At 44.5% G+C, this 26,546-nt stretch overlaps 1 protein-coding gene across 1 annotated transcript in view; it reads right to left on the minus strand.

Annotated features, from left to right (window-relative positions):
* CPS1 (carbamoyl-phosphate synthase 1) overlaps nucleotides 1–26,546 on the minus strand; it is a 124,913-nt gene that overhangs the window by 91,851 nt on the left and 6,516 nt on the right. Inside the window, exons 3-7 of the mRNA XM_067548727.1 lie at nucleotides 13,089–13,198; nucleotides 8,825–8,969; nucleotides 7,342–7,431; nucleotides 6,307–6,363; nucleotides 3,753–3,845 (exon numbers count right to left, since the gene is read on the minus strand). Of these exons, the coding sequence (XP_067404828.1) occupies nucleotides 3,753–3,845; nucleotides 6,307–6,363; nucleotides 7,342–7,431; nucleotides 8,825–8,969; nucleotides 13,089–13,198 (495 nt within the window). The remainder of the gene's footprint in view (nucleotides 1–3,752; nucleotides 3,846–6,306; nucleotides 6,364–7,341; nucleotides 7,432–8,824; nucleotides 8,970–13,088; nucleotides 13,199–26,546) is intronic.

Consider the following 26,546-nt stretch of genomic DNA (forward strand, 5'->3'; position numbering starts at 1 on the left):
CTTATTCTAAAACACACTGAAATATTTACAGATAGCTGTAGTAATGCTGCAAGGTTCCTTGTAGACTGTCTATTACTGCAGAATACTGGAATATTTTTCTTTATTAATGGAGTAAATGCTGTTGGCACCAGGCTGGGATGTTTTTATCAGCAAGTGTCCCAGCATCCTTCTAACTCCATTGTCATCCTGAACAGTGCTAATCCTCCGACAGCTGATGTTTCTGAACGTACCTCCTCTCTGCCTGATCTGCCGTTGAGCACACTATTTTTATTCTTTTAAATAACCCCTTCTAATTAGCTTCCTTGGCACACAGATATTTCACAGCTGGAAGTCTTTAAGAGAAGACACTAAACTCTGTGCCCATTCTGTCTGAAGATGGGTGACAAATTGAATCATGTCGCAGGTGAACTGCACCAGTCAGAAGAAAAGAAAACCAGCATCTTCCCAAGGGGAACCAGAAGTAGAATGACACTAGAACTTCATCCCTTCACATTATCCTAATTCAGCACTTTGTTTTGATATACTGAAGCTTCCATTAGGTAGGCAACAGCGTGTCCTTCTACATGGCAGTTCTGATCATCAGCATGGTGTGCGACAGATTGCTATGTTTGGAGCAAAGAAGGAATTCCCCTAATGGAGTGACCATTACAGGATAGTAAGATGGGTGGGGTTAGCTTTTATCTACTGCATTGGGATGTGTCTATTGATTTATATATCACATGATCTGATGGGAACATATCCCACGATTCATTTCCTGAGTCTGCAGAGCACTGGTGGATGTAGGTCTTTCCCACCTTTTTTTAAGTTTCTAATACCATTTGTAATGCTTGTGCTCTGGTTTGCCAATGGGTCATCTGTCTGTTATGATCAGATCATATCTTTGGTACATTAGCTTATAATAAAACAGTGGTTTAATTTAACTTTGTAAACTGCAGAACCATATTTATGCAAAGCATTTTTGGTTTTGGTTTTTACAGCTTTTCTATCTAAACAGGCATGACTGTACATGCTCGTTCAAACAAGTTAATAATAAAGGTTGGGACTTTCAAAAGGGCCTAAGGTAGTTAGGTACCAAACTCATATTGAAAGTCAATGAGCGCTGGGTGCCAAAAGTACTTTTGAAAAATCTCAACCACATTTTTAAATGGGCTTCTGGAGGGCTTTTGGCTCCTTGCAGCTTCCATGTACAGGGATCTATGCAACGTTAATGATGAGAACGCTGGACTGATGGTGACTTTCTTTGGTAGTTCTAATCCCTGTACATTTAATTTCAATGCGAAGTTGCTCTGAGTCATTTTGACTAGAAACAGGCCTTAACACAAAAGCTCTTATCTGAGCACTATCGAACTTTCAGAAATTCAGTTCTAGATCTAAATCTGAAATATGTCATTCAGAACAATCTGTTATACAGTTCACTATTAAAACCCCAAACCCTTAGTTTTTAAGGTGGGATTCATGGCTTGCAATTACCATAACCATGCAACATTAATGATTTTAGTCTGTCCAATTGATTTGATTCTTGTGGACACAAATGGTTCAACAGTTCATCTGCTCTGGGAATATGAATATAACACACTCAAATTAACAGCACAATAATCTCTGCAGAAACTCCCTACACAACACAGCCAAAGTCTACAAGACTGGCCTGTGTAAACACCGTCAGTAAACAGAGCCTATCGCATGAGCATAAAAAGAAGAAAAATATCACTTCTAATGTACCGCTGATAAGAAAACTCCTGATCTTCCTGCACCCTGATTTACATGAAAATAGTTATTTGCTAGCAGATAGCTTATAATGTCCAGTAATTACCCTCACTGAAGAGCTTAGCTAATTGTCATCTTTATTTGAGAAGTTGCTTTTTAAGCCTTTAAAATTAAGTTATAAACATAATGAGACCACAGAAGCTGTGTTAATATCTCTTTTATGGATGGTATTTTCAGTATTTTATAGTAATTCTGCCATTATCAAGAGAGTCAAGAGGAGGAAATAATAAAGAGGGGTTTTATTATAATGCTTGGATGAGGAGTTGACAGCAGGTGGACATTCACATTTAAGGAACAGTCAAGTTTCATTCCAAAAACATACAGTGAAGTTGGTGGAGAAGTGTACAGTGTCTGATCTGAGGGACTGGTCGGTTTCATGAGATGCTCCAGGGAATCAAAAAGAAACATGCATTAACCCGTCATTGTTTGCCACAATAAGGGGCTCTTCAGAAACGGAAGAGAGCGCTGAGCTGTCAGCCTTCACCACTGTCACCAGGGGCATGGACAGGAGGCGCCGGGTGGGCCTTGGTCCACCCAATTAGCACCCAGGCACACCCAAAGCTTTGTGAATGCAGAAGCCGATGTTTTCAGTGGTTGTGGATCAGGAACTCCTAGTTAAAGGACAGGGGGCTCTCGGCCCACCTGCAGAGCAAAGCAGCCCAGCTGGTCACGCTGCTGCCTCTGCCCAGTGCTGGAAACTTTTCCTAGCCCCAGACTACTTTTCCAAGAGCCAGGCCCCGTGCAGGCCCCAGCTGGCCCACCCACCCCAGCTTAACCTGTGCTGCCCATAGGGCTGCGGGAATCAGCCCTCTGCCACTGGCCAGCCCAGCCTGTGGGATCCCTGCATTTAAATCCCTTCTCTGCACCCAGCTACCCACCCCAGCTTAACCTGTGCTGCCCACAGGGCTGCGGGAATCAGCCCTCTCCCACTGGCCAGCCCAGCCTGTGGGCTCCCTGCATTTAAATCCCTTCTCTGCACCCAGCTACCCACCACCCGTATTAAAATAGAATATGCAATATAATATACAATAACATATACAATAATAATAATATGCAATACAAATGATTTGCTGTGATGTCAAATCGCTGGTCTTTGCCTGTCCACCATAAGTTGGGGCCCACCCAAATTTCCACTTCTAGCCGCTGACTGCTACCCTCTCCATACTGTGCATTTTCAAACATGGCTATGCCTAAGGCACTGTCTGCATTACAGCTACATCAGAGTCAAGGGACCCAGGACTTGGTTGTAACAGTTAAAAATTGCAGTGTAGATGTGACATCAACATGTGACTGTACTGATTTAATGGTCCAACTTTGTTAGGATGGAACATGGCTTGCGTACATGCCTAACAAGGTTACAATCGCTGTTCAGTTACTGTTCTATATACCGCCTAGAGCAGTGGTATGTACCTATGGGGGAGGGGGAGAAATCCCTGACTAAAAAAAAGGCTGACTGCTACAACCATTCTAGCAAAAATCATCCTGGAACAAAGTGATCAAACAGGATTGTGAGTTTTCTGGGATTTCCAACTGACATGCCTTTAAGGGAAACCACATTTTCCACCAGCTTAAAATTCTTCTCACCATGTGAAAATTGCCCCCAATGTACCATGGCTATACCTATCACCTACTATCACTTGGTCTTCCCCTTCTCTTTAGTTCCCTATCTGGTGTCTTGCCAGTTCCTACACTGTTTAGACCACAGTACTCCTTCCAATGGCACTTGGCCCCAGCTCCAGGGTTAACGGGATGCTCTTACTGCAGTCTTAAAGTCATTAATGGATGATCCTCAAAAGCTTTGGAGGGTGGTACAGTTTGGAGAAGCATCTAAAGGTTCCTAAATTCATAATCAAGTGACAATGATTTATTGATAAATATTGATAAATACACACTTTACTATGATAAGGAAAAAGGAAACTCTCTAGGGCAAATGGGAAGGCATTTATTATGCAAGTGTACACCACTCTCATTGAAGAGAGAATTCTCACCTTGGTTGAAACATCGGCAATCAAGTTCTGCTTATTTGGATCTACGAACTCCACAGGCTGACCTTCAAATTCAATCTTCCCCAGTACTGTGCCCTGTGGAAATAAAGCAGCAGACAGCTAAGCATGAGCAAAGAAGTTGTGAACAGTGGCACAGGTGCTGACAGACAAAACTCCAGAGGAAGTAGAGCAGCTGCTCCAAGACGTTAGCTGAACATCGTTACAACCACTTCATGCATCTTCAAAAGGTTACTAGCCTTCACCAGTATTAAAAGCAGTTTAAACACCCTATATTTCTGGGGAGGCAAAGCAGGCAATACAATCAGTGGATATGGATTGCTACTCAGGAGGTAGTGGGGGAGATCAGAATTCAACTCCCAAGATCACAGGCTTGCGGGCCTGGGAGCATTCCCAAAGCCAACATACTACTTTAATACTTTCCCCACACACTGTCCTCTATCAACCCTCTCTGGCTGACTGTAGGAGCAACACTGGTGTCATGCACAGCGAGTTGCATCCTCTCTTCTCACCAGAGGCATGGCTACTGCAGTGCTGGACCTTTCAGCATGGGAGAAGGAAAGTGAATGGGAGCAAGGGGGTGTTTTCATATTCCCTTCCTCAAAACTCCGATGGGAAAGCATGGCACCCTGACATTCTGGACCCCTACGCTAACATGCACCATGGGACGACAAGCAGTCTTCAAAGGCACCCCTGGACCGGGGCTAGCCTGCACACTGAAGTATCTGAGATATAATAGTCAGTTCCCTATTCTTAGAACAAGAAAGAACTCCAGACTCTTGCACACCTGTGTGCAAACTGTGGGTATGTTATAGCCACTGGAAGGGCTAGAAGCTGCTACCTGTACTCATGCTGCATCACACTGTACACCACATGTAGCCCCAACAGTACAGAGAATGGTACTACTCAATATGAGTAGGGGTGGCAGAGTCCGGCCCTGTGTCTTTATTTCATGGAAAATGCCATTAACAAACTCTTTGGTAATTTGCCCTCTTTCTGCGACTTTGAGAAGATTTCTCCTTCCCTTGTCAAATTTGCTGCTTTGGTAAAGTTTGCATGGGGTAGAAGTTGAAAAGGCCCTTGTGAGCTTCAAGAGGCCAGCCACTTGGGAGCTCTGAAAACTGCTGAGTGCTGCCTCGCAGTCCCGGAAAAGCTGATTACAACCTCTTCTCTCTCACACACAGTGTCTTACCTTGACACTGGATCACTTAATGAAATGGTGCCCTGTGTTTACCTTTACAATCCAATTTACAGCATCGCTGTTCATTTATACATTCATCATGCTGAAACCTCTTCTCATCTCCATTTTATAGACATACACGGAGTGAGATATTAAGCTAGTTTTTCAACCTGACTGAGATTAGTGGGAGAAAAGGCGACATGATGCAGTTTTTTAAAATCATAAACCAATATTGCTCTGAGTCCAACATAATGTGCATTACTACCGTATGCTAGTATGCTAAGTAAATGGTTATTGAAAACTTATTTACTATGGATGAAAGGGGCATAGATTCATTAAGGGATACATATCAAAGAAGTGTTTCCATTTCCCATTTATAAACATACTACATTAAACAGCACTTGTCTTCTGTCTACAAAGCTGGGCATTTTCCTTAGTATTCATTTCTGCAAATCCTATACTATGCAAGTTAGGTCATTCACATACTGCTGGGTGGAGGGAATGCAAGTTTGGACTATATTGTGCAACCCAAACTTCTAACCAAAAAAAAAAATCAGACAAGGGCAGCTTCAGAAAACTAATTACAATAGAAAAGCCTCAGCAGCACAATGATTTTTATTCAAGATGGATTTGATAACTGTTTTACCCAACGTGTGAAATGTACCTCGCCATTAACCTCCATCCAGTAACGTAATATTGCACATGTCCTTCAACTGTCAGCTCTGGGAGACCAGATAGGAATAATGGACATTAAAAAAAAAAAAAAACCAAAAGGCTTATCCCGAAGAAGTTATTGGCCTGATCCAGAAATTAGCTTTGTGCACAGCGCAGCCACTTCGTCTCCTCAAGACCCTTTAAATTAGGGTCTTGAGCCCTGTTTTTTTTTTTTTTTTTTTTTTGGGGGGGGGGGGGGGTCTGATGTGAAATCAAATTCCAGGATGTCCATTAAGCAATCTCTCTACCTAACCATCGCTGCATACCCACAACATGCACACATGCCTGCCTGCCTGGGACTCCCTCAGACTACAGCAAAACACCCCTTCACCTATGACAGCACAGCTTGTGCTGAGCCACTTGTACGGAGTGGGACACCAAGAGGAGAAGAGCTCAAGGACTGTGAGGGAATTCTGACTCTGCCTCAGCTCAGTGGGACTGGAGTCCCGTGGGGCCGCAGATGGAGGAATCTCATCAGGAGAAGTGCTCTGGCCGGCAAGTCAGACTGTGTGCAGTGCAGAGTCTTTGGAAGAGCAGGGTCCTGAGACGCAGCGTAGGTCACGTAGCCCTTGGGCCACCACAGCTGTCTGTGGTTCTCTCAGCCATTAGGGAAGCTGTATTTGGAACTAAGGAGGGAGATCGTACCTTGCCCCGAATGACTTTAGTCAGCATCCTTGTATCAATCCCACACAGTGCAGGCACCTGGAGGAAACATATAAGAGAGCCAGGTCAGAGAATAGCCAGGGGAAAATTACAAACCGATCACCTTGTTGGAAGGCATGTGTGCTTGGTTCAACAACTCTGCCTATCAGAGAGATGTAGTCCCAGGACACACCTCTCCCGTCCTCCCTTCTCTTTCCCTCTCTTTCTTTCTCCTTTGCATATTCCTTCCCCTTCCCACATTCCCTCTAATGGTAGGCTTCCCCAAAATATCTAGGTGCTGTGCTGAGCAGCTGGTACGTGTACAACGAAACACCCGTGTGGCATATACCTTTCTGTCAAGACAGCGAGCCCAGTTCTGGCCTAACACCAGGGGCTGGGTCCTCAGCTGGTGTAAACTGATATAGCTCCATTGACAACAAGTCATTGACTTCAAGTGAGTGACCATGGTTTTCCACCAGTGAGACTCCATTAATTTCAATGTACTTACTCCCAATTCACACGGGGGGAGGGGGAGGGGGGGGGGTACGGCCTCAGAATCTGGGCCTACATGAGCAGGCCATTGATCCATTAGCAGCACACACGGGTGTCTGTACCTATAGTAGTTTGGAACAGGGGAGCATAGTGGAGAAAAATCATTGGAAGGAAAAGTAATGGAGAGTAATCACAGAGCAGGGAGAGAATTTGAAATGAGGATAAACTTAACCTAATGTAAAAAAATGAAGAACCAAATATCCCCACTTATTTAGCATTTCACCTAGTTAGTCTTGTACAGATCTCCACACTTCCTCAGAACTAGGAAACCCAGAAAAAGCCCACTGCAAACTATAGAGAGTGGGGGTTTTGCCAGCACAAACAAAAATTCTAATGATAGGAGATGATGATAGGAGCTATAACTTGCTGTAAACCAGAATCTCTTTCTCCTAGTTTCCATTATGAAACTCAGGGATCACTTAGCAATTTCATCAGAACAGGTATTCCATATCAAGCATCTGGCCTGGTTGCCCAGACATCTCTTACCTTTTCTTCTTGCAGCCACTGTCCCAGAGTTTTGACAGCCCGCCAATGACTGTACTCATTGCTGTAATCCAGCACCAGCAAACCTGAAACCTGCCAAGAGAAAAGAAATTCTGTTTTGCACTTATGGGAAGTAAGGAAAACCCAACTCCCCACTCTGTGTGCGCGCGCGTGTGTGTGCATAGCCAGAATTTCCCTGGCTTTGTCATGGAGCAGGCCACATCTTTATGGAGATATTGAGGTCACTTCCCTTCCAGTCATAATGGCATGGATCATCTTCCCTCTGCCATCATTTGTGATCAGACAAACCAATCACATCATTGTGGCAACTACAGCAATTCCTTACAGGGGAAAGTCACTACAGTACATATGGTGTTTTTAGCTGGCTTTAATGTGATGATTATTGTCCTTGTGGAAAACACAATCACAGTGACCACTTTTGCTCTTCATTTCAACTCTCTTGCTCATCTGTCCTATTTCTCTCAGTTGGGAAGAAGGAAGAGACCTAGAATCATGCAACCAGCCAAATTTCTTCTTCCTCTGCTAGAACGAGGGAGAGATCTCTCTCTTCTCCCTGGCTTTGGTAAGCAGCATCACTACAGCTCCCTCTCCTCCTTGGGTGCTATGAGAGCTTCACTCTTCTTTCAACCATTGCTCCCATACCACCTACCTCTCCCATCTCGATTCCCCGATAGCTGAGGCAGTTTAAACTAAGGGCTCATCTACAGAGAGAAGTTGCAATGGTTTAACCAAAGGTGGATGTTATTTACACCTATTTAGTTAAACCAATGCAACGCTGTGTGTGGACCAAGCCTCTGGGGTAACCTTGCCAAAAGCTGCAAGAACTTTTAGCTTTGGGTCCCTCCTTGTGCAAGCACAAGTGCTCGATCCCCACGCACCACCTAGGCCTTGTCAACACTGGGGGAATGAATTGTGATTGGGGAGAGCATTACCCATGTGTGGTTGACATGTTTTAACACACCACCGGCTTTGTTCACACTCACAGTGTTTAAGAACCTGCTGATTTAGCATGTGCTGGTTAACACACTTGCTAAAGACACCTCATTTTCCTACTCTATAAAGGGCCTTGGCAAAAATGTAATCCTTCCTATACAAAGTGGCCCTGCTGGAGGCTAGTCAGACAGTCACAGATTTTAAAGGCCAGAAGGGATCATTAAATCATCTAGTCTGACCCACATCGTACCCCACCAATCTATTCCGTAAAGACTTCCTCTGTGCTCAGACGGTTCTCTCTTGCCATGATCTGATCTCTCTATGGCCATTTGCCCCGGGAGACAAAAATCACATCTGAGGCATCAGAAAGTGAGATGGGGGGAAAAAATCTACGTGTTTCTGGAAAGTTCCATCTAACTTTTTCCCCCTCAGTGGACGAGCCTGAAAGATATCAATGCACTCCTATCCACACCAGGATTTGTATTTCTCAATCAGGTCTCCACTGGATTCCTTTGTCCAGTCCTGCCATTACCTTAATCCCATCAGACTCCAAAAACTTGCTGAGGCCCATTTCATCCAAAGCAGCAGTGTCCGGCACCCCGCCGTTGCCTACGATGGGATTAGCCATTGTGAGAATCTGCCCCCGGTAGCTGGGATCTGTCAGGGTTTCAGTGTACCTGGGTTAAAAAACAAGCCACAGAGCATTTTTGGCATGGGGCTGGGAGTGAAAAAGTCAACAAAACCCAGCCAGCAGTGACCTCCCAAATGTGAAGCCACACAAAGAAGGGAACGGTGAGTATGGTGAAAACTACCAAGGAGGGGTAGATTTAAACACATGATTAAATGTTTTGCTAAACAGACTCAAACCATACGTTATCTACAGGTCAGTACTGGATCATTTTCAGCCCCCGTTTCCAAATCAGGTAATCGTACTCTGCCCACAATTCCTTCTGCAGCACCAATGGAACAAATAATTCTTCACTTTCTCTACGGTCCTCTTGCTTTGAACTATTAATTGCTGTCGTCCACCCAGAAATGGCTGCGTTTCAGCAGTGGATGAAGTCATCCTTGCATATACTTTGCCAAGCACATTGGGTACTTCAGGATGAATTTGCGCTCTCTCTCTCTCTCTCTCATATATATATATATATATATATATATATATATATATATATATATATATTTATATATATATATATATATATATCTCATTATGGTTGCTGTTTAAATGATATGTAATTGGAGACTCACACTGTTTACCAGATATCAGCAAGTTGCAAGAAACATTTTTACGGAATGCCAGCAACCCTGCTAAAAGATTAATTGTCAAAAACCCAGAATGGTTGCAGGCTGATACAGACGACTGAGTACTCTAGCCAACTAAGAGAAATGACGTGTCAGTTAAACAATATCCATGAAATATTCCTAGGTATGCTTGTCCTGCTTTTGGATATATATTTCCTGCTCTGGTTAAATATGCATGAGATTTTCAGTGTTAACATACCATTATAATAAGTGTATGGCATGCAGACATTAAGCACATATAATACATCCATTAGATTTTATATGTATATATTCTTCTTCCTATTTGATTGTTTATGATACAAAAAAATCCTTCATTAATGACAAAGCCACTGTAATTAACCTTTGTGTGTTATTTGCATTAAAAAATCACTGACAAAAAGCCTCTGGGTTTGGTTGTGACATATAGGCACAGCTCTGCACTGGGACAAAGCACCCTTAAAGCAGAGACCTCCGATAGCTTGGAGGAATGGCACAAGGAATGGCACAGATGGCACAAGAACTAAAGAGGCATCAGGGTCCAATCCTTTCTGGGCTTGCCCAACAAGTCCTGCCTGATCTCCATAAATTCCTGCCAATCACTTCCTTTAGGAAGTGGGAAACAAAACACCAAAAAAAGGGAGCAAACATATTAGGAAAAAAAAACTGGGAACTTTTTTTTTTTTTCAAAATGCGTTTGTAATTTTCCTGCTTTTTTTAAAAAAACCAAATTATTTTCATACAATTAGATGAATTTTTTGTGAATGTTTCTGTTAAAAAATCATCCCATTCACCAAAGTTTAAAATGTTACTAAAAATGTTGAAATTTGAAATGCGCCAAAATGTCGGGGGGCAGTTCTGTTCATGTAAAATTCACACACCTCTTCAGCATTCCTGCTCCGTAATATTAAACAGGAACTCAAGAGTGCGGTTTGTCAGAGAAAAGGCCCAATTCCATGTACTAATTCACAAGCTCAGTCTGAATCTAGTCAGGATTCTAGAAACATTCAGGTCACACCCACAGCATTACTCAGAGGCTTAAAAGAGGTCTTGGCATAGTCACTCCCGTGCTAACGCTACATCAGCTCATCAGCACACTCACTTCCATACTGGTAACTTGCTACCTCTCCTGACCCATCCTCACAAGGTGTGCTGTGCCTGAGAGGCACTTAAGGGCCTCATCCTGCAAAGACATCTCTTTATTCCCACAGATCCTTATCCTGTTACAGTGTCACTGAAGTCAATCCACAGGTGAATGGATTTTAGATACTTGAGGCCTTAATTATTTTAGGACTTCGAGAGTTAGGCAGAATTATGAGGTCTCCCTCTTTGTCAGAAGTTGTCCAGCTTGGATTTGTCTCCCTCTTTGTCCTTGGATGTGTAACAAATCCTGCCATATCTGTGCCCTTATGAGAACACTGCAAGATCTAATTTTTCCCCAGCATTCTCTTCTCCGTAGCAGTCAGGGTTGCATACCGCCCTAAAGTAGGATGCAGCTGATCACCACCAATCCCTGGGGAGCCATTTTTGCTGCAGCTCTTGGACCCAGCACCTCACCTGCCGAGTCTACGCCACGCTCAGCCTGTGTCTTCCAGCCCAATCAGCCCAGGTTTAATGTCATTCTCCATCCCTGAGCTTCCCAGCAGTCACTGAGCACAACCAATGGGGCTGAGTACAGTCGTAACCTTTCTAACTCTGCCCCTGCCAACGGTACACACCACGCACAACATACAAATGGCTGCGGGTGCCACTGCATATGGAAAATATTCTGCTTCAACCAGGACAGGGGGCTTGGAGTTCAAAGTGTGACAGTCTTGCAAAACCCAAGATGGTTGGGAGCTATGGGGTCATGCCCATGGACAGTAAAATAAACCTGTAACCTTATATTTTGCTTCTTCCCCATCTGCCCCCCCAGAATAGAACCAAACCATTCCCTCTGAGTGTCTCCTCTGCTTATCGTTGGTAAATGAACACTAAATCCAGCTTCTGCGGCTGAACTGAGGTGTTGAAGGGAAATTAATCCATCAGGTGTTGCTTGACTTTTGTGATGTGACAAGATTTATTACCCATAATCTATCACAGGGAAAAGAACTGTGGTGCCCTCCATCATTCTGATCTATATTAAACATTTGTTTGTTGGCAGGTATATTAACACAGCTAGTAATTAGTGGTGTTGAAAAGCATAAATAACTGGCATGGGATGCAAAACTTTGCGAACAGATTTCCTGCACTGTAATTTAGTGTTCTCACCAATGGAACTATTTCAAAACCCATCTTGTGCTGTTTGTTCCACGCAGGGAAAGCAGCGTTTGAGGAGAGTGTAGCAGGTGCGCAAAGATTTGCATTAAAACCTTAAGCTTCAATTATCTTAGAAACCTCTTGATTCTCCTCCCATTGGTACCTGCTGCTCCTCACTAATGATCATCTTGTATCAAGCAAGTTTGCACTATGGCTGACTTTCTCATCCGCTGTGGACAATCCCACAGAAACAATTGCAGTGATCTTGGCTGACTGACCAAGTCCATTAGCTCAGAGGCTATCGCAGACTCATGAGCTTCTACACGTGACCTCGCCATTGAAGTGGGACACAGAGTCACATCACATAAGCATACATCACACACTCCCCCTACCTCAGGAAGCTCAGAGCTCAATGCCATGTCTGATCCCTGTACGGTCACCACTTGTAATAATGCACCTGGATGGAACCTCGAGGAGGATTGAACTTGAGTCCTGTGGATTTAAATGCCCGAGTCTCTGGTGCTTGAGCTAAAGGACAAGCTCCATTTGCTTAGAGGCAGCTGCATACTCATAAATCGCTATACGTGATCTAGCCACTACAGGGAGACTTGGCCAGCATGTCATCCCTTACTGTTGTGTGCTATTAAGCAGTCACTATGCTCCAACACAGAAGTGGCTGTATTTCGAAGCTGAGCGAATAGATTTCTACATACTACTTTTACCGTAGTTATCAGTTTGTAAAATAGGGATGGCATGTTTCAGAAAGTCCCATGTGAGCACTGAACCTTTATGCTTTCTACCATGATGCTGCCCATCACTCTAAGGAGAAGCCCCCCCAAAAAATCCACAAAACTCCTTTATTTTCCACCTTCAAATCCCTCCTCAAACTCTCCTTTGCCATAATGTGTACAAAAAGTTGGGCAAGAGTTAGGCTACTAGTGTGCAGAGACCACTACCTGTCATGCTGACCAAAACTGTCTCATTGTTTTCCCCAGGTAGGTCTGTCTGTATCCATTTGTCTCTTGTTTCATACTTAAATTGTAAGCTTTTTGGAGCAGGGACTGCCTGTTGGTTCTGCATTTGTACAGCACCTAGCACAACAGAGTCCTAGTTCATGACGCCTACATACTATGGTAATATAAATAATAAATTATTATTAATTTAATAATAAGAATGGTAACAGTAATGAACAAACAGCTGTTTATCTTTTTTCCACAATTTAATGCTGCGTTACAAAAAAGCCACCCTTACTTATGTATCCTTTATGTTTGCCTTACCCAGCAAGGCCAGTGTTGAAGACAACTTCACCAGCTGCAGACGACGGATAGCCAAAGGAATAGCCCTTCATCTTCGTTCCATCATCTAGCACCAAGTTTGCTGTCTGTGCCTAGAGAAACAAGTTACATGATATCTTTTATATTTTAAATGAGCACACCATAAAGTTAGGAAAAGACTTGAGGTTAATATGAAAACATTCAGGGTACACGGCTCCCAGGATGTGGGATGTGATGCACCTGTGATGCAAAGCACAAATTCCCTCATTCCCAAGAAATTGTCTACTACTTTCTCCCGCTTCAGGTGCCTCTTTAATGCTCCCTTCTGCCACGATGCTTACAGAGCACAGTCAGCTAACAGCTACATGGGTGACAAGTTAAACTGAGCACAGAGCTAGGCTAGATGTAAATGTGCTAGTTGGGCCATTTTGCCTCCACCCCCCGACTGTGTTTATTTCATCCACCTTCTGTATCTTGCAAATAACTGAGATGATAAACAAGATTTAGGCAAGTCACTGTCTCTTTACTGTATTCAGGGCTCGATCTGGCAAGATGCTGAGCATGCTGGCTCCAAACCAACAAAGCACATGCTTAACTTGGACTTCAGTGGCATAACTCACCTGTTTAAGATTAAGCATGTGCTTAAATGGTTTGCCAAATTGGGATTCAGAGTGCTAAATGCCTCGTAGGGTCCAGCTCTCAGTGCATAGGAATTGCCAGGCTGGATGACGTCTTGGTCCATCTAGTCCAGCATCCTGCCTCTGACGGTGGCCAGCTCCAGCTGCTTCAGAGGAAGATGCGAGAGACCCCACAGTAGCTATTTATGGAATAGCAGGTCCCCAGGGAGAGTTTCTTTCTAACCTGGATGAGTTAGTGGCTGTCATAGGAAGTGCTTAGCCCAATAGGCCCCATCCGTCACTGGGCTTTGCAATGGGGTGGCTTGCTCCTTAATGGTTGGAGGGCTGGGGCTAGCCAACCCTGATTACAGAACAAGTCACACCTGGCAGGAATCAGGTGATTCCAGTATAAAAGTGGCAGGAAGCTGCAGGGGAGAAGGTTAGGAAATTGGCTATGCCTGCAGAGAGTAAGGTTAAGTCTTCACTAGCAATGCTGCAGCGGTGCTGCTGTAGTGCTTTACCACAGATCCTCAGTACATTGATGGAGGGGTTCTCCTGTCCCTGTTGCAAAGCCACTTCCATAGAGAGGCAGTAGCTACATCAACAGAAATTCTTCCATTGACCTCGTATTGTCTATCCCAGGGGTTAGTTTGGCTTAACTAGGTCACTCACAGGGAGTGGGTTCTTCACACCCCTGAGAACCATAGCAAGGTTGACCTAACTCTTTAGTGTAGACTGGCCAAAGAAAGCTTCTGCAGAGCCCTGACTCAGCAGGGGGAAAGGCACCAGCGGCGAAGGACAAACTCCAGGCAGGAGGTGCTAGGAGTCAGAAAGACAGGAGAGGTGGTTCACAGGTGAAACTGAGATGAGGACTGAGTGAGTCTCAGTTCTGTTTTGAAAGACTTATTTTGGATTATCGGGAGAGAGACACTGAACTGAGATTGGGGCCTGGACGACCAGTGGACCTAAGGACTGAATATGTCGGACACCAGATCGGGAATGTTTAATTTCCTTCGGACTGTGGAAGCCCTGAAGAAGGGGAAAAATGAGGCAGGGCATGGTACAGGTACACCTGTGGAGGGGCAAAGGTACACCAGGAGGGGGCACTCTGAAGGCAGCTGACCCCACTACAGGCCTCTAAGCAGATCCTGTAACTATCATGCCAATTTTGCCATTGTAGCATTGTTACCTGTGGGTGGTATTTCTGTCACTTGTCCACCACTTTCAAAAGGAATTTTATCATGATCACAGGTGCGTTTTCTTGTTTTAAATTACTTGACATAGCAAGCTAAAAAAACACCTGTCCAGACTACATTCATGGTTTCTACTACTTATGCCAGCAGCATTTGAGCCGAACAGGACTGAGATGGCTATGCCAGGTATTGTTGGTGTGAGGTCTCTGATTACTGCAATTTGACATGCCCTCTTCCATCTGAAGTGCTAGAGGGGACACACAAGTTATCAAGATACCCTGTAGTAGAGTTTCTATAACTATCCAGTACATTTTTATTCCATTTCCAGCCCATGAAAGTCAATGACTGCACTCCCACTTAGACAATTTAGTTTTCATAGGTAGGAATGATGCCAAAAGAGACTGTGGTGGCTATGAAGTGGTAACCTAACCCTTTCATTGTGTAATTACAACCACCACTCAGAGGAGAATTGCAAAGCACTTTATAACAAGTAAACCGCAACACCCCTGTTCAGAAAATAAGTACAGCGATCTCCCTTAAAAAGCCAGCATTTCTTATCAATGGCATCAGACGCTATTTCAATTTTTTCCTTTTACTTCATATAAAAGATCTCTGTGGTAAGTACGCAGTAACAGATAGTGAACATTGGCTTTTTAAATGCTTTCAGAATTAATCTATTTTAAAGTTGAACAAAATAGGTCAGAGAGGTTATTTGAGTTGCCTGCAGTCATATGAGTCAGTGGCAGCACGGGGAATAGTTCTACAAATGATTCCTAATTCTGAGCTTTAAGCACTAGACAATACGCCCTTCCTTTGAGCTGATTTAACCAATTAGCAGTCCCCATCTGGCAGCTGAACTCTGTGTGCAGTCCTGATAGAATACCACAGCCAGGACTGCAACAGGGCCCCCTCATGGTTCAAAAGCAGTAGCTGTAGTCTGTGAGTCAATATGGAAACTCCAGTGGCCAAGGCTGGAGGAATTGTGCTAAGCTTGTAGCCACTGGAAGTAGCTCTCTGCATTTTGCTGTTAAAAAGAAAATGCCACCATCATTTTGCTGTAGAATGGGTTAGAAAAACTATTTGCTATTTGTTGTAAATTAGGTGAACACTCAGACAGGAGGAATTTCATTTCCAGCATTGAACACTTTCTAACAATCACAGCAAACATTCATCCAAAATTTCACATTAAGAACTTCATTGCTCTTATAAATATACTGCAGTTCCTTTACTAGTATATGATAAAACATTGTAAAAACTACAAACGGTATTTGTCAAGTAACAATTAAAATACATTTGGAGAAGTACTCTCTGTATTTCCTTCCTTTTTTCCCATTCACTTACTAATATGCAAAATTCAGTAATTCTCAAGGGGTCTCCCAGCATCTGTATGAATTAGCAAGGTTCTGCTCTCTGTGGAAGAGCCCAGGTTGTAGAGGTGTAGACAACTTTTACCTCTAGTCCCCCCTAATAAAAAATATTAACTGTTCAATATGTCATTAATGAATGGTTTTGTACCATGACTAAATTTGTCCACGCTTTATAAAGTTAGATAAAGGAGTTTCTGTTCCATACTCAGTATTTTCTTTATTTATTAATGCAGTACCTAATTTTTTATTTGGGGGGGGGGGGAGGCTAAGGACACCCCAGCCCCCAAGCCCTTAGGTGTCTGTATCCATGGGTTGAGATATACAAAGTCACCCAACTTCCACTAAAATTCAGTGGAAGCTGTGTGGCTAACTCCCAAAGTCCCCTTTGACAGCCCCAGCCTTAAATATTACTTAATGAAATATAGCTTGATCGGTTTCCAAATCTCACTATGCTGATCAGTCTGATCAGTGACTCCTTCTGTAAAAGAGCCTGTTCTCTCCATTGTCTACAGATAGGGTGACCAGTCAGCAAGTATGAGAAATCAGGATGGGGTGGGGGTAATAGGCATCCATAGAAGAAAAAGCCCTGAATATCAGGTATGTCCCTATAATATCAGGACATCTGGTAACCCTACCTATAAAAGAAACTTCTTCCTTAGAGGGACCTTCTAGAGGCATTAAAATAAAAAGGGTCTGCAGCACATGGGCCGTAGACTGGGTTTGAAAAAGAAAAGGGATTTCGTTAGGAGCTGCTGGTTGCCCAGAACCTTTGAAAATCAGGGCATTCATCTGGGGGCTTAAGTGTTGGGTTCTCCCTGGAACTTGTGCTCTTGGATTTTTTCAACAGTACCTAACCCTGAATATCAATTTAGGAGCCCAACTTTAGGAACCCATTTTTTAAAACTCTTGGCCTCAGAAGATGCTGTTCTCTTAGAGGATAATTTATGCCACCTGCATAAAGCCAGCTCTGTGTTTGGGGAGTGGTTTGGAGAGTTAAAATCTAGCCCTCAAAACAGGGCCAGGGATCAGGGTTGCTGCTGTAATCTGTGCGTTGAAAGAGCAGCCTCGAGCCTTCTGCACCGATTATAAATGTGGACCCACAGAGGCCTCCTCCCAACCCGTCCACATTGCAGGCTTCTGCCGCAGCAGACACCGGAACACAACAGACCAGAAATAATTTCTGCAGCACACATGTGACTCACAGATATCCCCCCACAACCATGCTACCTACAGACAGTCCTAGACAGAGATTTAAGTAGTACAATGTACTTTGTACAGACCCTTTGCGGCACTAGCGAACTGTACCCTGCATGCACATATGCCTGGAGCTAGGGTGAGATGTGGGGGTATTTCCCTCTCCTTGGTCTATCATTATCTTTACGCAAGAGCATTGTTTATTCAGCATCCTTAGAGAAACTGTCCTTACTCACATTTCTAGCATGGGCATTACCACATCCTTAACCTTCTAGCCTACTTCTGATTTCATGGGAAGTGTGATTGAAGATACATCTACACAGCAAAAAACACCCACGCCAGCAAGTCTCAGAACCTGTCTCACCTGACTGGGGCTAGCGCTTTAGGGCTAAGAATAGCAGTGTGGACGTCCCACTTGCGCGAGAGCCCAGACTCCACAACCCTCCCTGCTCACCAGGTTTCAGAGCCCAGGATCCAGCCCACATAGGAAGATCTATGCTGCTATTTTTAGTGCCATCATGTGAGCCCCCGTCAGCTGACCCAGGCTCAGACTGACAGCCCTGGGGATTTCCTGTGGAGGAGATTTCCACTTAAAAACTGAGTTCCTTTCCTCTAAGCATGAACTCCGGCACTTTTCAGGAGGCGTTTTTCCTTGGTAGCCTGAGCTAAAATTTCACCTCCAGCCATAGCTGTGAAGTGCACAGTCTCCAGTTTGGCTAATTTCTCTTTCCCCAGCCATGACCGCAGTTTAACAACGCTGTGGTGATATAGTTTGTGAAGCACTTTGCAACCCTTCAGGACAAAAAGGGGCTAATACATGTAAATTATTATTGTTAGATCTCCTATATATTTACAATAGCACATAGAGGGTTGATCTGCCTCAGGGCCCATTGCAATAGGCACTACCTAAACATGTAGTAAATGAAAACCACTGTCCTAAACTGATCTCTATTTGCAGTGCATGCACTTGAAAAACTTTCTTCTAGCTGCATTCCTTATTCTAGCAGCATTCCATTTGTAGTATAGAGAATAATTCTGACTCCTGTGATATCACTACCCCAGAATTAACTTTTTAAATGTACCCACTATAAGCCTCCCTGCTTTATCAGTATTTCTTTCATAATTCCAGGTTTCTCTGTAGTTTCTTTTTTTCCTGTTTCAAATCACTTGGAAAAAATGAACCAATAAGCTTTCCACTGCTATTTAGGCTTGCTAGGCAGGTTAATCAGTCACTGACTTCCAAGATTTTTTTTCTCCCCATTTCAATATACTGCTGCTACAGCCGGGCTCCCGGGCTCCCATGCTTTCTTCCGTTGCCTTTGTAATGCTAGGTTTACCTGCAGTCTGCTATTCAACCACTAGATGTCTGTCTGCTGTAGAGTTCCAGGTAAAATGTGATCGCTGGTAAACAAAGGAAACAGACCTGGAACTTGAGCTGTGTAGAAGCCTCTTTGTTTCTCATTAGAAGCAGCTTTTTTAAACAGAAAGCATTTATTAAAGACAGACTATGATGCCATATCTGCCTTGGCTTCAGAATACACCCGTGTCTTTTCAGGGAGCAGTCAACTGGCCATACGAGCAGAAAATGCCACAGGTGTGGCAGGGTCTAAATTCCTTCAACAGCAGATTCCTGGTGCTGCAACTGTAATACAGCCTCTCCCTCAAAACCAAATAGACTGATAGAAAGCTTGGATTCTCCCCTCAGCACAGGCAGAAAGGCCTCTTGCAACAAGCTCTAAGCCATTTTGGTCTGGAAATTGCATATAATCAGCCCCTCTTTTGCTATTTCCAGTCTTCCTGATTTCAACCAAGCCAGATATTTATATTCGTTTCCAGCTAAAAATCAGGAGGAGCAGAGAAGTGGGAATATTTTTATTTAAAAAAACCATAACGTTAACACAGTTTTAAAACTCAAGGGAGATTGATTCAGTTTGATTTTAGGGTGAAGATCTGGGCCAGCTCTTATTTTGTCCAAGACAGAGAAGAAAACAAATCAGAACAACTGGATGAAAAAAACCCTTAGCTGGAAAAGTTCAGTTCTGGATAGGAAATGTGTAGCTCAGGTCTGTCTCTGTAATAGGCCTGAACCCAAATGCAAACTCCAAATCCCCTGAAGCTTTGGGGAATTTTGGATTTGGTTATGACCCTGTATCTGAATTCCATGGCTCAGAGCAATGTCTAACCCCTGTGCTGGGAGCTACTTCAGTGACTGATCTACTCTAGTCACAAGAATTTCATTATTATTAGTTGTGTTACAGTGGCGTCAAGAGGTCCTAGTGAAGATCAGGTCCCCATTGTGAGAGGGGCCAAACATGCATTAAAAAGTCCCTGCCCCGAAGAGCTTACAATCTAGACAGACAAGACACACAATGGATGGACAAAAGGAAACAGAAGAGAGAACTAACCAAAGAGATTAAGTGACTTGCCCAAGTTCACACCGTAAGCTTGCTGCAAAACTGGAGACTGAACCGAGATCTCCCAACTCCCAGTTCACTCTTAATTACAAGACTATCTTTCCTTCTCTTGAGTACCTGTGTACTAACTTCACCCCAACCCAGCCGGACATAGGATCCCCCTTTCAGTTCATCCTCCTCCTTCTCAGAGCACACAGATGTATAGCAACTGCTTAACTGATCTGCTGTTTCTTCAATCCCTCTCTCCACTTCCCATGGACCAATTTTCTCTTTGACTTTCTATCTGCCTCAGATCTATTTGGAGAGTCCTTTTATAGCAGTCTAAAATAGTCTCTAAAGCCAGCTTTAACTTTTTTTTTTTTTTTTTTTTTGGGCTCTTCTAATTGTATTTTTAGCTTGATCCTGGTTTTTTGTAGCTCTCCCAATCCTCTCCTTACCAGTTCAGCTATATTGTTACAAGCCTTCTATTTATTAGTCATATAACTCTTTACATCCCTACTTAACTGCATAGGACTCAGATGAGCATTAAGTAACAGGCGCTTCAGCTGCAGTCTCTCTGCTAGTTTCTGAAATGCAATTAAACTCCATTACAGTGAGCCCTGTTATGCTAACTCGCCTGTTATAGTTAACATTGCTTTAAGGGCCCCCTTCTTCCAAGTGAAATAAACTAGTGGTCTCATGACTGCTCCCAATTGACTGGAATCCCCATAACAAAACCAGCCATCACCCTTGTCAGTGGAAAAGGTAAGGAGTGAATTGCTGTGAAGGTTGAGTTTCTCTCTCCCAGAAGTGTCCCTTTCTTTTCAGGGCTGACATATGCTGATGGAACAGGGTGGGTCCTATTTCATGGGAGTTCGTTCTTCTATATTCTCCAGCAGCCGCTTTGTAGAAAAAAATTAAATTTACTTAAAACAAAATCTTCATGCAGGACCAAATCCAGCAACTCAGCAGATTTTGCTCTGGCTGTATCTAGGGGAGGGGACAGGTGAGGTACAATTGTTCAAAAATCCTATAAAATCTAATATGGATGAAACACAGAAAGTTCTACAGAAATTAAATTCAAAACCTATAGTATTTGATAGAGTATTATACAATTTCTTCAGGGTTTTTTTAAACCACGTTTTAGAATTCTACAAGAGGGATTTAAGTTCTATAGGATGATTTCCTCCCCCACCCCTCCCATTATTTTACTGTTAAGCTCTAAGGCTTCATAAGAGTCCAAACTCCATGCTGTGACTCTGCTCTAGAGGCTGTTACATGCTAATAGGCCCAGAGGTGCTTATTTTCTGCTTGTGATTAAGATGCAGCAGAAATGAGCTTTGAATGCAATGAATCTGAATGCAAACCCTGATTGTGCCTTAAACCAGGACCCTGGCCTAAACCTACCTAGATCCATATGGTGTCATAGGTCCATCTCCAAATAAAACATACCCACATTTCTGCCCCTCTCAAACACAGAGGTTCAAAGACGCTCAGATACAAGTTAGAAAGAAAGAACGAACGTGTCCTTGCATCTGCCCAGGTAAAGAGGGGATTGGAAGCAACAAAGCCCAATACATACAAAATATTTTTGTAGAGGCTATTCTCCTGGTATACCTGGCCAGAGCAAAAACAGGATTTTTCCAGACATCTTACACGAGAGACTGTTCAAACAGGATTTCAGCTTACAAAAGGCAAGAGCCGAGTTTTAACTGCAGGAAAAGTGGGCATGATGTCCCACAATGGCAGAAGGAACGGAAAGCCTTGGCCCAGCACTGGACTACAGTGCTGCATTACTATGCTACAAGTCTGGTTCATGCAGGCTTCCCAGTTCCTGCTGCTTTCCCCCTAAAGTCAGGGTCTGCAGCGTATGTGACACAAGAAAAGAATTCAGCAGGCTCTGACATTTTGGGCGACAACAGTATCAGCAATTCCCTAACTATTGTCTCTGCAGTTTTAACCATAATATCAATACTGTATGGCACTGGTTCCCAACCTGTGGCCCGGGGGCTAAAAGTGGCCCGCAGCTCCCCTCCTGCTGGCAGCAGAAGGGAGTCGCTGCATAAGCACCCAGGCAGAGTTCGTTTCTGCAAGGTTAAAAGACCGGTGCAGGCTCCTTGCTGCAGCCAAGGGGACAGGAAATCAGCGCTCCCCTCCACCTGGGTGTAGCAGGGAGCACAGCAAAGCACTTCACCTGGGTCCATAGGTGCTGGGGTCCCTGCTGGAGCCAGAGGGAGAGAAGTGCTGATCTATCCCCTTGGCTGCAGAAGGGACCCACTGCCTAGGGACCCAGGTGGAACCAGTTTCCTTGCTGCAGTCAGGGAGACGAAGAAGAGTGAGGAGGCTGACTCCTCACTAAACTCCTTCTATCTGGCTGCAGTTGGGGGAGGGGGGCTGCTGGCAGAGACTGGTGGCCCTTCAGGGTTGTAAAAATGATAGCTGTGGCCCTCAAGCCAAAAAGGTTGAGAACCACTGCTGTACGGTGACAACTATTTTTTTATTTTATTTATTTATTTATTACCAGCTCTTCACAGCTGGTATCCTATATTTTAAATCTCCTCTTTCCTATCATCCAGATTAGTGGCTATTCTAACAGTGTCATACTTTTCTTGATAAACATGCCAGTTCAGTACAGAATCAGACCAGGCATGCTCTCGTTGGCAATCATCTCCCTAGTTCAAGTAGACGAGGTCCAGACATTTTCCACACTATTATCCCATCTGAAAATGTTTTTTTTTTTCCATTTTTTTTTAAATGAATCTTAACCACAACAAAGTTGACATTCTCAAAATTGTCCAATATTTTTCCAAACCAATTTTAATGAAAATTTTACTGAAGTCATTTTCAAATTCTCATTTACTGACACTCACTGAAAACAAAGGGAACTATTTTCATTAAAATTTTACATTAATAGGTCAGTAGAAAAATTAAAATGTCATTAAAAATGAGAATTAATCCATTTGGAACACTGTAATGGAAACAATTTCAAATTTTCTTCCAGTAAACTGTTTCCCCATTTTCTGATCAGCTCAGAAGCCAAACCCTTCTCCATGATAGGAGCCGATTTCTTTCCTCCCACACAACTGAGAAGCGCTTGGTCCAGATCTAGATCTGAAGTTCCCCAAAGGTTGAGGGGAAACGGGGTTCTGGTCACAACTTTTGTTTCAAGCCCATCTCTAGATGAGATGCAACTCATTCATCTGCTTTTCCTTTTCTGTTCACCAGCCTCCAACAGCCCAGATTGTCTGAAAAGTCTCACTGATAAGTGGACTGCTGGATGCACTATTGTTGTAGCCGTGGTGGTCCCCAGATTTTAGAGAGACAAGGCGGGTGAGGTAATATCTTTTATTGGAGAGAAACGAGCTCACACAAAGCTCTTCTTCAGGTTTGGGGGCCGGTCTACACTTGAAATGCTGCATTGGCATAGCAGCATCAGTGGCGCTATAGTGCATACGTGAAGACGCTCCTACATGGACAGGAGAGCTCCTCCCATCTGCGTCGTTAATCCACCCCCCCAAGAGACGGGAGCTGCATCAATGGGAGGAGCTCTCCCGTCGATGTAGTGCTGTCTACACAGGGGTTAAGTTGGTATAATTACGTCACTCAGAGGTGTGGATTTTTCACACCCCTGAGTGACATAGTTATATGGCTATAGGTCTGCAGTGTAGACCTGGCCTGTGAAGTGTACTCAGACTGGGTGAAAAGTGTTCCCTTGCAGGTGATAAGACACAAACACGATCACTTGTGGGTGAACACTTTTCTCAGAGCAATGTCTCTCTCTCCGATCTCTCCGTCCTCAAAGGAAATCTGCACAACACCTTCAAAAAGACAAGCCTGGGAGCTTAAACTCATAACTTCGCTCGGTACTGAAAATCATGGTCTTAAGAAAGACACTGAATGTATGGCTTATTACATTAATCTGTAACCCACTAACAATCCCCTCCAAACTGTTCTCCCCCTTTTTCCTTCTTCCCCACCCCATCACCCCTCATCACTGGAGAGGTGTAAAGGGCCACTTCACCTTGAATGGTCCTTGAAACATGTTTTAAACTTCTTATGCTAAACCATCTGTTCCACCTTGTATTTAGCTGTGACCCAACACAAGGGCTGGGCCTGCTCCAGAAGAATGCCGGGACCCTGTCCCTCCCGGCCAGGCGCACTACGTGTGGGCAGGTAGGCTCAGCCCGGCAGGGTCCAAGTGTGGAGTAGCTTAGTGTCTGGAGGTGGTGGGGCGGAGAATCCAGGTATGGGGTGAGTGGGTTCTGTGTGGGGCAATCTGGGTGCAGGCAGTTCAGTGGGGGTGGGGTCCAGGTGCAAGGGAGGAAGCTGGATGCACAGGGGCTTTTTGGGGGGTTCTAGGTGCAGGAACAATGGGGACTCTGGGGGGCGCTGGGATTCAGCTTGGCAGAGGGCCTGGGGGGGGCTCAGGCTTGACTGGGGGTTCTGGGTGCTGGAGAGTGGGGTTTGGTGGGGTGGTGGTCTAGGTGCAGCTGATTGGAGCTTAGCAGGGTGGGGGGGTTAAGTGCGGGAGGCAGTCTGGGTGCAGGGGGGAGAGGTGGATCTCAGCAATGGGGTTGTGGGTGCAGGGGGATGGAGCTCAGCAGGGGGTCCAGGTGCAGGGGGGGGGCTCCAGATGCAGTGGGTGAGGCTTAGTGGGGGGGGATCTGTGAGCATGGGAGTTGGGCGGACAGGGGAGCAGCTTCCCATACAGTGACCCATCCCCACCCCACCCCCCCCCCACCTGAGGAGTGATGGGGGCAGCTTCCTGCAACCGGAGGAGGTTGGTGAGCCTGACCTGGCCCAAGCCCTGGCCACTCTGTGCAGGGGAAAAAAAAGTCCTGTCCTCCCCCACCTCCAACACAGCTGGGACTAGCAGCTGAGATGGCCACAGGGTAGGAACCACCAGCTGGGGCATTCCCAGACCCTCCTCCCATCAGGGACTGACTTCTCTGCTGCCTGCTTGTAGTACCCAAAACAACACACCTGCACTGCGGGGAAGGGGCGCGTGACTGCTCTTGCAGCTTCCCTTTGCTTCCCCGTCAGAAGGTCACATTTCTGTGGGAAGTAAAGAAACCTGCTGGGGGACATGAATTCTGCATTGGCACAAAATTCCCCCAGGAGTAATCACAGCCAGGCAAATGTGTGGCTCTTTGTCCCCCCTAGTGGATAAACTGTGTCTAGAGGGTTAGGAGCCTGCTACTGCTTTCAAGGTAATGGAGCAGGCCTTTTAGCTCATGTTTTTAGATCCAAAGTTCAGCCTTGCAGATGACCCAGCCAGTGGTGTGGCTACATGTCTTTGCTGTGACCTTCATTAAAGAGGTACTGCCAGAAGATGTTATTTCCACAATCACCTTCCATAAGTTCAACCATTCACTTTGGAGAGCCCGTATTTTGAAGGCATTAACCACACATACATGACCCATACGAAAGGAACATGCCCTTTATTGGCTTGCGTCAGTGACCCACCCACCTCTCATGGCAGTATCCAACAGGGCAGGACAGGTGCCAGAGAACCTTGGGAAAGAAGCTCCTGATGCCAATTGACTAGCAGTGAAAAAGTCATGATGAAGATAGCAAGCAGCCTGTCACAACCCACATATAAACTTGTTACAATGCTCAGCTCTTTTTATGCATGGTGAATCTTACCACACTGCCCTTGACCTATCAGCCAACACTAAGCTACGCCTGCATTGGTCACCTTCCATGGCCTTAAATCTTAAAAGATTCCAAAAGCTGCCATTAAAAAGACAACTAAATAATACAGTAGAGCAGCAGGTGTATCTTGGAATGAATGCATCATGGACCCTGGGCTAACAGTGTTAGGAAATCACTCTGTAGCCTTACGAGCCTAGAGTTGGGTACCACACAGAGGACACTGTAACAAGACCAAAATAACTGGGCAGTTCTCTGTCATCTCTTTATAACGCGGTGCCCCAGCCTAGCAGGCTCCTATAATGTGACCATGCGGTTCTTGTCCTTATGCAGTACTGTTGACGAGTTCCTTTATATATGCATGCCCCCATAGATCGGTCCTTTAAAAAACGTGCAAGATGCCAGATCAGAACATTAAACGCCAATATACTGGTCACTGGGAAAGCTAAATCCAATCCATCAACAATCTCAAGTGGTCCAGAGCCCAGCACATAACTATCACCCTAGCAGATACTTCACTACAGTGAAGCATACAAAACAAAGGGAGATTTGTGCCAAATGCAGAATCAATGACCATAACCTGGGAGTGGTTTGGGAGGCACAGAGCACAGCCCAAATCCACAGAAGAGATACTTTGTGCAGCCAACATATGAGAGGAGAATCTGAAAGAGAGGCACTGTCTATACCACACTACCAAGGGAACGAGAGAAAAATATTTCCTCAAGTGATCAGGAATCAGAAGAGACGTCACAGCAAAAAGCATTTGGAAAAGAGCATGTCTGACCCTGGGAGGAAGGAACGAGAGAGCAGAAACAACACTACAACCAGCAGCAACCTGCCACCAGGTCAGGAATAAACACTGCTGACGAATGGCAATGGGATGAGATCCCCAGCACAGGGCCCTGTCCTAAGCAGATCCTCTTGACAGGTCTGTCTTGCTGTTTTAACATGCCAACATGCTACAGCTTGTTGTGCCAATAAAGTCTCGTTGAATTGACCTGAGTGCCTGGAGCCTGCATATTTACAGGGTGCAAAGCTGCATCAT

Source organism: Emydura macquarii, unplaced genomic scaffold (assembly GCF_026122565.2).
Source record: "Emydura macquarii macquarii isolate MOO-44397 ecotype Brisbane River unplaced genomic scaffold, CSIRO-AGI_Emac_v2 contig_1253, whole genome shotgun sequence".
NCBI lineage: Eukaryota > Metazoa > Chordata > Testudines > Chelidae > Emydura > Emydura macquarii.